Below are 12251 nucleotides of genomic sequence, written 5' to 3'. Positions count from 1 at the left end.
CAGCAACCACCACAATAAATACTTGTGCATGATTTTTTTATAGGACAGCACTGGCTGTACTTTCCCATAAATGATTACTACTACAGGCACAAGTTAGCACAACCAAATGACATGTGTGTGGCAGCAAGTGGCAGACTTCCCTTTTCATAACATTTTCCTGGAGGGAGTGTCCTTTGCACCCCTGAAGAGGGTATTATAAGAAGCAAGTTTCTCTGCACAGCTGGGGCTTTAGCAACTCCTGAGTATGTGGGAAACAAGAGAAGTAAGAAGTCTGACAAAGGTCATAGCACACAAAAATCCATATGTGCTTTACAGCCACTGCCATGATTATTGAATTATATAAAGGAATAGAAGGTAACTATAGAATACCCATACCAGACAGAACAAGCAGCCTCAGTACCATGAAATGTAGCACAGGTTAATCACACAGGTATTTATTTACCTGCCTGGGCTAACTTGCTGCACTGAGCACCCAGGCTCATGTAAAGCTGTGTGAGCCATACATCACATTCTTGGCCTTGCCTCCCATGCTGATACATTCATTACTATAGAAAAAAAACCTGTTTAGATCACCCAGTATGACACTGCACATAGTACGAGCCATGAGGTTTCTCTGAAATAATTCTTGTGGGATCTGAACGGTAATCTGAAGAAACAGTCTTACTTGAGCCCCTGGAAGCCCTGGTGTTCCTGGAGAACCTGGAGAACCTTTTGGACCTGTTGTTCCTTCCCTACCTGCAAAAGAATCAGTATATTTTGTAAAGAAAAATGAAAACAAGGACATGGATTTTGACAAGCTCCAATAACTACACCCAGTATTCAATGTTTCTGTGTTACATTGACTACTCATCATAGACTGAGCTGGCTTCAGGCTGCACCTAAAGCCTATCAGCACTTTGAGTTTCAATCTTTTAGGGCTTGTGCTCATGTCAGCAGAGCGAGCTGCCCCAGGCTCTCACACTCACCACCACCTCAGGGCTAGTTCAAGGACTGCAGGCTGCAGACATGCCCACATCTGATTCTCATGCTAAAAACAAAATCATTTGCACTCCTATTATCCTGTTAGGAGCAAGATAATTTACCAGGCATGCCATCCTGACCACGAGGCCCAGGAGAACCAGGAAGACCAGGCATTCCCGGAATGTAGCTACAATCAGTACACACACGAGCATCATCACCTAGAATGAAAATAAATCATTAGTTGCTCCACAGCAAGTCATTTTCAAGGTTAACTACTGTGCTACTTACTTTGTTATAGCTAACACCTCTTGGCCAGGAATGGTAGAATCATGGCCTTAATTTTATTGGAAGATCGCTTCTAACACAGTACTAAATTACCTGTGGTCAGAAAGTCAATCAGAACTGACTGCAATTAATTGAAGGGACAGAAATACTTGGTTTAAATTTCTTGATTTTTTTCAAGTTAAGTTTTAGGAAACAATTTGGATACAGTCACTTTACTGATAAGCCAGATTCTGAGAGAATGTAAGGGACATATGCTTCCAAGTGACAGAGCTCTGCAACCCTCAGGGTCATTCTAATGACAAGCAAAGGGCAAAGAGATTCAGCAGCTCCTGTGGGTGGACGTTGCAGCATCTTTCAGAGATGAAATGTCAGCAAGAACATAACAGAGTACAAAGCTCTACCATTCTGTAGTAACTGCTTGTTCCAGGGAAGACAATTCTGTACAACTGTGCAGCACTGGCACATCACTGCTCTTTCAGTTGGTGTAAGGGGAGGAAGACATCTCACTATCCCTAATGAATGTTCTTAAAACTCTGAAGTCAGCAAATGATTTAAAAGATAAATTAAATTTTTAAAAATCTAATGAGGATCCATGAAGATCGTACCTACTTCTACTTCTGAGTGAAGTTTTCTGAAACTGACCTCTCATGCCAGTATCTCCTGGAGGTCCTGGAGGTCCTGTGCACCCTGGCTCTCCAGGAACTCCTGGCAGGCCAGTTCCAAATGTTACTCTACCTGTCAATGAAATGAACATGGCACCATTACATCACAGATTATTCAGACAATTCTCTACTTGCTAAGGGAGAAAAAAGTTGCAGGGATGAGCTGGAAACAGTATTCTGACCCCGGTGGGTCCCTTCCAACTTGAGATATTCAACAATTCATTTAAAAGAGAGAGCTACCTGGAAAAATACAAAGCACCTGCAACTAGAAGTACCTGGTTCTCCTGGAGGACCTGGCAATCCAACAGAACCAGGCCTGCCAGTAATACCAGGCAGTCCTGGAGGGCCTACTATACACAAGCCAGTTTGTCCTCTCTCTCCTTTTGCTCCTTTCGGCCCAGGAAATCCTGGGGGACCTCTCATACCAGGTCTTGACACACCTAACCAAAGGGGAAAAAAAAAAAACAGAGGTAAAGAAGAAATGGCATTTTAAAGCTAAGTACTCTATAGAACGAGTGACAGACAACACGCCAAGTTAATCTCACAAATATTTTTTATCTTGAAATATATTAATCAAAGTGAGAATGTACAGACATTTAAAAATTTACTCTTTACCTAAGTACGTGACCCTCCAAAGCTCTTGAGTGACAATTTTTTAGCTCTTAGAGATATTTTTTAAGTCACCTGATATTACTATTTGACAAAGCTGATTCACTGTAACAGACAGGAAGAACAAAGTATTTTATTATTGCAAATACCTGGTCTGCCAGCAGCTCCAGGAGGACCCTGTGGCCCTGCAAAAGCAAGGTATTAAATACAAACTTTAATCTTTTGCATTTTAAGCTTAAAATTTAAAATAAGAATCTGGTTTTGCCTGAGTAGGCATCTACGACTCATGTAAATATTGCATACTGGCAATTATTTTTAAGGGTAAATAATGCTAAAAATCAGTCTCAGGATACATTTCAAGTCAGCAATTACATGTGAGTCTAGGAAATATTCTCGTAAATGTGGAAGGTTGCTGAAGATGTAGTCTGCAAAAAGCTGTTTGAGTGGACTGTTTTTACTAGAGGATTGTAATTTTGATATCCCACTCACCAGGCATGCCACGTTGACCTTTTGGTCCTGGAGGTCCAGGGGGTCCTTCATCCCCTTTTTCACCAACCACATAATCGTAATACTCCGTCTCAAGAGAAAGGTGGTAAGAAAAGAAAGAGTTGCAAGAATTAAGAGAGAAGCATAGTACCTTACACTGAACACTTGATTAAAGCAATGTTTTGATCTCATTCATAATTCTGATGTTCTGACACCACAAGATCTTACTAATTACAAGCAACCAGAAACAAAATCAAAATTGTTATTAGCAGCAGTGTTTTTTTAGTACTCTGTCAATATCACAAACATTTCAGCTTTTTACAAAGCTATTTCTTCTGAACAATTTAGGCAGAAGATTTCTATTAGGTGCACATGGGGCCTTTAGAAAAGCCAGTAGGGAGACAGCATGACTAGACAGGGAAACAGTATTCATACCAACTTCCTTTCTTTAAAAAGCGTTAAGATTTCAAAATTAAGGCCCCCTATTCTGGAAGTGATTAGAAATTGATTTAAATATTAACCCCTGTGAATTTTTGTAGCTGTTCTTTGACAGTCCAATCTCCTGCCAAAATTGCTGGATCCAGGTGAGGTCTAACGAGGTACAGATACTCTATGCAACTCCATATGAAAGAAGATCTCATCCATGTGAGAATCACAGCAATATTAGTACTTTGAGAAAGCCATGCCTGATTAGAGCATCACAGGACATCCATTATTGCCTCATGAAAACAATTTGGATTTTTCTTATTATAAGGATTTAGAAAAATGATATATGAAGGAAATTTATACTTACTCGACCACAAGCTCCAGGTGGACCAGGGTTTCCTTTCATCCCCTTCATCAGAGAACAGAGATAGGTTTTTTTATTAAAAACAATATATGGAATCACATTTACCCACTGTTACTTCAGTACATTGCTCAAAACTTTAAAGAAAAACAACTGTTCCTGACCAGTCTGTCACCACCCTGTCTCTGTTCCTTACAAAGCTATTCAGCTGCATACACCAAAACCTACAGGACTCATCAGCAGACAGATGGACACCAGTTCAAACGCATGGTTTGTTACAGCTGATCTATTCTCTATTCCATGATACCCTTACTTGTCATCTCTTAGGCCAAGTGAGACATATTATATACACAGTGATAAATAATAACCTCCAAACATACCTTAATCTCATCTTCAAAAGCAATAACGAAACAATTGGACAATACCTTAGCTCCTTGCCTTCCGGCCAGTCCTGGCTTGCCCTGTTCACCCTTTTGTCCCTGCAGGTGATAGTACACAATTTTATAAGGATATAATCTTATAATTTCATAATCTTTTAGCACTGACAGTAAGAACTAAAATGTAAAGCTTTAATCTTTCATGGTGATGCAACTTGCTGAGGAGAAGAAACTGCAGTGAAAGACCCAGTTTGAGGTACAGCTCCCCAGCTGTAGGAAAAGTGTCCCATCCAAACCTGCATTTATTGCAGCACACTAACAGTCCCAAGGGAAGCTGCTCTGCATGGCACAAGTGTAGGAGTCTCTGATCTGTTCTCCCTCTACAAATTATTTCTGAAGGGGAGAAACTGAACACAATGCAAGACTCTCCCATTGAACACTCTCCCCCAGAACTTGCTCAGTCTGTGGCATGGTGCTGATCTCAAGAGGTGTCAGCAGCACCAGGAGGGAAAACAGTGCAGACTAAGGCTCTCTGCAAGTGAATACAGGCAAGGGAGAGGGACTCATGCAGCTGAATGAACTACTAGTGAGTAAAGCTGAAATGGGAACAGAGCAATGACACAAAATTTTCTCGTTGTTAGCTGAGGCAGTAGAGCTTTGTGGTCTGTCATTGAGTGTTCTTTGTCAGACTGGAATGTGTTTAGACTGCCTGTGAAGGTCAGTTTAGCATGACAAAGATGATGTTATAGTATGATACATGTGCAATGGACTATTCTGCCAGTAAGAATTTTGGTAAGATGTTTATAAGGTCACTGCAACTCTTATGATGTTGTGAAAGTAGAGCTGAAGTAAAAAGAACTGATACTTAACCAATTGAATACAGTATTTCAAGCACATTTGAACAACTACAACTTTTAAATTAGTACACAAATTAGACTATTTTGCTCCTAAAATGGCATATTTTAGGAACTATATGTTGACAAAATTAGAGTCTAATAGCTATCAGTCATCTTGTTCCAGGCCAAGACAGGCATAACCCTGACAATAATTTTTCTTTGTAAAACAATGTCTTTGATCCTAGTGATTAAAAACTATTAATTTCTCTTCTCAATTTATGTTAAAAGGAAGGTATAACTCTTTTGCAAAAATTTCAGTGTGACTAACCAGAAAAAACTCAGTAGAATTTTGCTTTACTTGGAGTGTGTCTCAAACACATTAGACAGTCAGTAGCAAGCAACAGGTCTTTAAATTTGACATAGAAGGAACGACATCTATGAACGGAGCCTCTTTCTCCTGCACATAAATCTGTGAGGACATGGTGTGTTCCAAGGCCAGCTGCATGAAGGACATGTTTCAGTGTATGCAAATCAACATTTTGAAACACATTCCACAATGAGAGAAAAGCTGTGACAGGAAGACAGAATTGTCATAAACAGATGACCATCACTTAGAAAACTTCCTTCATTACCGGTAAGCCAGGTGGACCTGGGGCACCTTCTTTTCCAGGCTTCCCCTACAAAGGAAAAATGTAAAATAAACAATTTAAAGTGAGGATATTACATTCAAAGAGCATAGCAACTCAATGCTGTGCACATAACTGTAAACTGTGCAAACTGTAAAAAGCCATTAAAGTTATTTTGAAGTATTCATTGATCATAACTAAAGTTCATAAAACTCTACAAAACAGGTAGTAAGATATTCCACTGACATTGCTTCTCCTGTGGAGGATTATTTGCGCCAGACTCCAGCAGTACAAAGTGCCAGGCAAGTGCAGAAAGCTTGGTGCAAAATCAGGTTCTTGCAGAAACAAGACAAACGATAAAGCAATACAACAGCAAGCAGCCCTTCCCATAGTGAGCCAGGAAGGACACTGAAGGAAAGCTCTCTGAACCCCATTTTCTGTATGGGAAAACTTGAGGAGAAATTACTTAATGCAAAGGAATAGGGAGTGCACTTCAAAGGTGTCTGAAGCAGGGCAGTAGATGGAAATGTGAAAACAGAAGGAGGCAGCATGCCACAGGTATCTAGGTATCTGCTGCTCTCCATGGCCCATTTGGCAGCGTCCGCTGGGGTTCTGTATCTTGTGTGGCAACAAGAAACAATTGTTTGAGCAATTCATAACAAAATAAGGAGACAAAGGGAAGGGAGGCAAAAAATACTGCATGGCAGGACAAGGCTTTTGCAAGCAGAAGAATGTGAAAGAAACACAGAAGATGGAGGATTAATAACACACATTGGATAGCAAGAACTTCTAGAACTTTATACTAGTAACACAAATAGAAATTTTTCATTATATAGGAATAATAAAAATAACAATCAAGTTTCTCTCTAACATCATCATTGTTATAGCACCATACAACTGAAGAAAGAACAATCCTCAAGTAGTACCAGGGTCTTGTCTTGCTATCTTTCCTTGTGGAAGAAAATGTATTGCAACCACAAGAAGTAGGAGAGTTTCAAAAATACAAACATTTGGAGTGAATGAAATATTTAATTTGAAAATTATTTTTCTTAGCATTACTTTCACAATGTATTCAAAATCTGTATTCAGAAAATGTCACAAAACATTTTAATTTTTTTTTACTATTTTAGGGCTCTCCCTGATTATTTATCATTAAGTTGATATGAACTAGTAGTTTTAGTTACTAAGACCCTGTTTCTGTCATTGATTATTTTTTATCTGAAAGTTTGAAAGGCATTTGAATGAAAGTAATAGCTTTTCATTAATTATCTTCCAAAAATTATATAATCAGGTAAATTGTATTTAATATGCGTGGTTTTTTTAAATAATTTTTTCATATACTATGCTGTTAAGGAAGTAACTCTTGGGCAATTTGCTTCCTATCTCCACACAGCTGCTGGTTGAACATACTAATTTAAGTCTGCTGCCTTAAGTAAACATGGTGTTTTCTCTTCTACTTACACCTTTGCATTACAAAGCCAGTACATGTCTAGCAGAGCACTCTTTTACTAAGCAGAACCTTTATAGCAAAAAAAAAAGCAGCATACTCACAATTAACTAACCTTCACTCCAAGTACTCATGCAAGTACACTCACTTGACTTCCAGCTCTTGTTTAGTTTACTGCAGGAAAGAGCTTTTGAATCTAAGCAAATTTGCTCTGAGTAGCAGCAAGACAAAAACTGGACAGTAACAGTAGTTCAAAACTGTTTTTCAGAAAGGACTAACAGATATGTATTCAATTTCTGCACACACCTGTGCTCCTGGTTCTCCTCGGTCACCCTTTTCACTTTGGGAATCACCAACTGGCCCCTGGAACAAAACTACACTGAGGATACTCATGTTCTGAAACTCACATTTTCTAAGTTAAATATTTTATATTTTTTTATCTTAAAAAAAATACAGTTGGGATGCTGTTAATAGGTATTCTATTCCATTCATTAGTTCTATTCTTGTCATTAAAGGTGGAAATAATTAGTGTAAATACTGGGCTGTAAAGAGTAGCATTTACTAGGTGATGCTGCCTGAACATCTGGATTTAAGGGATTTACTTTTGTTCACTTACTGTAAACCCCATTGGCCCTGGGAGTCCTCTTGATCCTTTATCTCCTTTTTCTCCTTTTAAGTCCTATTACACAGAAAAGAAGAGCTTACTGTGGGTGTCTTGGATTTTTCCATGCTGACATTTCAGTCTGGTTCTACAGATAGGAAATCCTTCTGTCATCAGCAAGATTCTTTGAGCAGAGATGGTTCTACTCAAACAAATAAGCAGAATCTTCGTATCAGTGCTCCTGCCTAAGTCTGTAATGTTTGAAAAAGAAACCATTTCTGCACATTTTAGAATAGAGCTAGGTCAAAACAACCTACTGGTGATTGCATGCAAAAGGACTGCAGTAAATATCCCCACAAATGGCAACAAGAAACAAACCCAAGTAAACCTTAGTTGCTTCACTGGAGCTAGAGTTACTTGCAGACATAATTGTAGTGGCTACCTACAGCATCCTTGTCTCTGTGGGTGCAAGATTAGACTATGCTACAGTGTAGCACCACTGGGCCACATCCCAAAGTCACTGTAAAGCCAAATTTCATTGTTTAATTATTACCTCGTTAGACTCATGTGCCAAACTATTTATGGAAGGAGTTTTGAGAAGTTTCTAAACAATAATGCCCAATGTTGCTGAAAAATTGCCATTACCTCATGATAAGCCACCACAGCTGTGAATGGAAAGTGCTCCAGGTGCTCTGTATTTGATCTAAACAGGGAGAGCTGGTGTGCCTAAAAGCTGAACCTTGCTTCTGCAATGTTTCTTTTCCCTCCTCAATTCAGTCTTGATGTAAAATTCACTTTTATTTCAGCACATAATGGAGAAGGGCTTTGGCTGACTCCATAGATTAGATAAAAATTCCATAAGAAAAATGGAATCAAGAACACATAGAAGACTTGTCCTGTTAATACGTGAATACTTATAATTCTGTCAGCTACTGCTGTTTAATTTCTATATAAAGATACAATGCAAGAATTTTAATTCACAAAGCAATACCTAAAGCTCAATCATACTATTTCCTTCCATATTTTTTGTCTTTCCAACACTTTCCATGATTACTCAGGAAATAGTGAAAATAATGAGAAAACAAACTACAAAATGTCCATGAACATGTAAATTTTTGTGAAACTCTGGTAGCTCAGAGTCTGACATTCTCAGTGCCAAGGCCCAGAGGTCAATGCAGCTGTGGCTGTGATAGCCATTCAGAACATCCATGTGGATTTGGTGAAGCAGAGGTGATCTACTCTTCACATACTCAGAGATTCCCAGCAGGTGGGGTACTGGTAAGCAAGAAGCATTTCACTGGCATGTGCAGATGTGCACATGAGCACACAGGCTCAGCTGAGCTGGCTCCACACAGACACTCTGAGCTTAGAATATAATTAAACAAGTCTGAAAAACATTAGGATGGGTAAAAGGAAATGTTATCAGAGCAGTGAAGATGAAAATGTCAAAGTAGAACCTAGTCAGATGGCTTATCTGAATGTGATGTTTAACAATTTCACTACCGTCATGTTGTCTGGTCCAGTTAATGTCACAATAACAGTTCCTGGGGGCCCAGGGGGTCCAGTTAACCCAGTGTCACCCTTGAAAGAAAAAGAAAAATAGAGCAAATCAGAAGCAGTGTGTTTTTGTTATTTCAAGTTACTACTACTATACTTTTGATATCATGAAAATTCTTCTGTCATTATACTCAGCCAAAAATTCAGTTAACACTTACATTTGTTTGCCATTTAAACTCCAGTAGAAAAGACACGTTGAAGAATTAACCTTTCCCTAGCTGATTAATACAAAGATGAATATGCTGATATCTGTTAAAGTTTCTGGAAACAAATTTTAATCCTATTTATTTGGTACAAAACTAGTTTGAATCAAGCAAAAAGATCTCCTTGACTACAATATTTATCTCTATTTAATTATGTCAATCAGTAAATTACATGAACTGTTCTTGGTGACATCCCCCAAACTGCAGTCTGGGTATTCCAGGGAGATCACAGAATCATGGTGCTAACAGACAAAACAAGCTTTCATGTGTCCTTCACTGACAACACAAGTAGTGAAGTACACCTTTTCATTAAGAATCTTTGAGAACTGGGAAAGTCCTCAGTGTGATCTTTCCTGTGGACCCCATCAAAACAATATCCACAATTTTCAGTGATTTTAAGCCAGGAATGCTTTTGCATGAATTTGCAGCAGAACAGCAAAGAATGTGTCACTCCTTCATAAGGAAGCAAGATGTTCCATGGTCCCCTGAGCTACTGCTAATGAATAACCAGGTTTATAGGCTTTTTTTTTTCCCCCCAGGAAACTCCTAGCACATTCCTGATAGTGATTACAATGTTAAAACTGAATCTGTGCAGGTCAGTTAGCATAATTGTGAGATGTCCTAATCTCTTGCAAGAATATTCAGATTAACTGCAGTAGTCCTGCAACTGCAGGCTGGGTGCTGAGAGACAATGTGGGCATTTGTAGTTATTCCTGGTTTAATGTCAACTACATGGAATACAAAGTAAGTACATGAAAGATGAGTTATCCAATTTTTATTCAAAAGCTGGGGGTTTTGCTTGTATCACAAGGGCTGACACTGAAAATACATTGGACAGAAGTTGTGAGACTACAAATGCTACATATTCACCATTTTATCTGCTTAGATAAGCATTTAGGAACACTACACAAAGTACATATATTAATTTAATGCTATGTGCTAATAAATATTAATTACTGGCTTCTCTTCAGTGTCTAATCTTCTGTCTAGACGTTTATTTCATTGGCTCTTATGTGAAAACATTTTGACATTAGAGAACATTGCCATGTTTCCATTTTTCAACAAAAGACTACCACATATATACTGAAAATTGGCATTTTATAGGACTTACTTCCCCAAACATTTCACCATAGCAAATCAGAAAATGCCGAAAACAGAAACAAAACTTATAAAATGTTTAAAGCTTCTTATGAAATTACCTTCCTTCCTTTGGCTCCTATTACTTTCAGTCCCATAAGACCCTGAAAAAAATCCCCAAATGTTATTTTTTTAAATTTTGCAAACACTTAAACATGGGTTGATTCATGTTACACATAACAGAAGTTTTCATTTTTTTACCAATCTGAGACTACCTTAGGTCCAGGAGGTCCTGGTTTTCCTGGCATGCCCTACAAAAAAAACCAAAAAAAACCTCAGCTAAAAACTTACAATCTTGTTCTCTGATATGGGTGTTTTGAAGTACCCAACTTCCACAGAACTTATCCCATTTTTACTTTTTTACTTTTCGTTCAGCTTTACAACTGCAAGCCATTGTCTATGGGTGACAGATTGTTTACACAGTAGAGTTGCAAACATATGCATCTCTCAATGTTATGCATATTAGTATTTAAAGTGAATTAATAGATAGTTATTTGAAAATTAAAATTTATGCCTACATGGATAAGGTATGCTTCTGAAAATATAGAAATTATCATGCATAAAAATAATCAAAAGAAACTGAAAAAAATCAGATGCACGCAGAAAAACGTAGTTTTTACATACACATGTGTCTAGACCTCAAATAAGTCAGAATCAAGTACTTGTATCTGTGTAATTCCATAGGGTTTAAGGGAAACTGAAGGTCAAAGTAATAAGTGAAACAAATTCATACTAAAGGTCCTGGAGGGCCCTGTGGTCCAAGTTCCCCAGGATATCCTTGAGCACCCTGGGCACCCTGCATATTAAAACAAAAGAAACAGGAATAAATCTCCTGGCAAGATTATGAGCAAAATACAACACCAAATTCAATGAAGTGAATGAGAAACAGAGGAGCAGCTCTGCTTCTGAATTTCCTTTTCTTGTATCAGGGAAACACAGAAGTATAATTCTTCCTCACCGCTTCATTATTTGGCATGTGTTTTGAAACATGAGAAAACATCTGTTCTAAAACTAAACTTCTCAAGTGAGGATGTAAGTCCTCTGGGAAATGTGGACTCATAATCCATATGGTCCTATTAATGCCTCTAATAAGCCTTCAATCCTTCAAATATTCTATGCAATAAATCCTATACTTTAAAGCTTTTTTTCCAAAGAAATGGAAAATGAAACATTTTTGTTTTCTTTTTAATTTAATGCTCTGTTTATTCCAATAGTCAGAAGAAATGTCAGCCCTGCCTTCTCCTGAAAATGTTCATTCTTGAAATATGGACCATTCTTTCCTTTGTTAGTACTCTAGAAGTTGAGCTGGTCTATCCTGTTCAGTCTTAACTTCGATAGGAATATTAGCAGTTGGACTTGATGGCCATTATAGGTCCCTTCTAGTTGAACTATTCTGTTCTATATGTGTAGGGGTAAACTCATAGATCTGTGACCAGTTTTTCTCCCTACCTGAAGTACTGCTTTTCTGCAATCTGACTGATTTTGGTTTAGAAATCAGTGACACAATAGTAAAAAACACTGTATCTATATTAAGTAAATAATACACTTAAGTCATGTAAAATACCAAACAATTTTAATACATACTTATGTTACATAGAATGTGTTTATACATATAACTGTATATTTTTATACATATCTATCTCAGGACCTATTATTTTGAGTTACCTGGAGACCAGGC

At 38.0% G+C, this 12251-nt stretch overlaps 1 protein-coding gene across 1 annotated transcript in view; it reads right to left on the bottom strand.

The window, feature by feature from the left end:
* Positions 1-12251, bottom strand: part of LOC102044913 (collagen alpha-3(IV) chain) — a 43472-nt gene that overhangs the window by 23481 nt on the left and 7740 nt on the right. Inside the window, exons 9-24 of the mRNA XM_014308497.2 lie at positions 12239-12250; positions 11307-11369; positions 10789-10824; positions 10636-10677; positions 9180-9257; positions 7692-7754; positions 7382-7438; positions 5635-5679; positions 4215-4268; positions 3796-3837; positions 3006-3093; positions 2666-2701; positions 2183-2347; positions 1888-1980; positions 1083-1178; positions 665-735 (exon numbers count right to left, since the gene is read on the bottom strand). Coding sequence (XP_014163972.2) covers positions 665-735; positions 1083-1178; positions 1888-1980; positions 2183-2347; positions 2666-2701; positions 3006-3093; positions 3796-3837; positions 4215-4268; positions 5635-5679; positions 7382-7438; positions 7692-7754; positions 9180-9257; positions 10636-10677; positions 10789-10824; positions 11307-11369; positions 12239-12250 — 1041 coding nt within the window. The remainder of the gene's footprint in view (positions 1-664; positions 736-1082; positions 1179-1887; positions 1981-2182; positions 2348-2665; positions 2702-3005; positions 3094-3795; positions 3838-4214; positions 4269-5634; positions 5680-7381; positions 7439-7691; positions 7755-9179; positions 9258-10635; positions 10678-10788; positions 10825-11306; positions 11370-12238; position 12251) is intronic.

Source organism: Geospiza fortis, unplaced genomic scaffold (genome assembly GCF_000277835.1).
Source record: "Geospiza fortis unplaced genomic scaffold, GeoFor_1.0 scaffold318, whole genome shotgun sequence".
Taxonomy (NCBI): domain Eukaryota; kingdom Metazoa; phylum Chordata; class Aves; order Passeriformes; family Thraupidae; genus Geospiza; species Geospiza fortis.
Note: the sequence above shows the minus strand (reverse complement) of the source record. Positions and strands in the feature narration are given on the sequence as shown.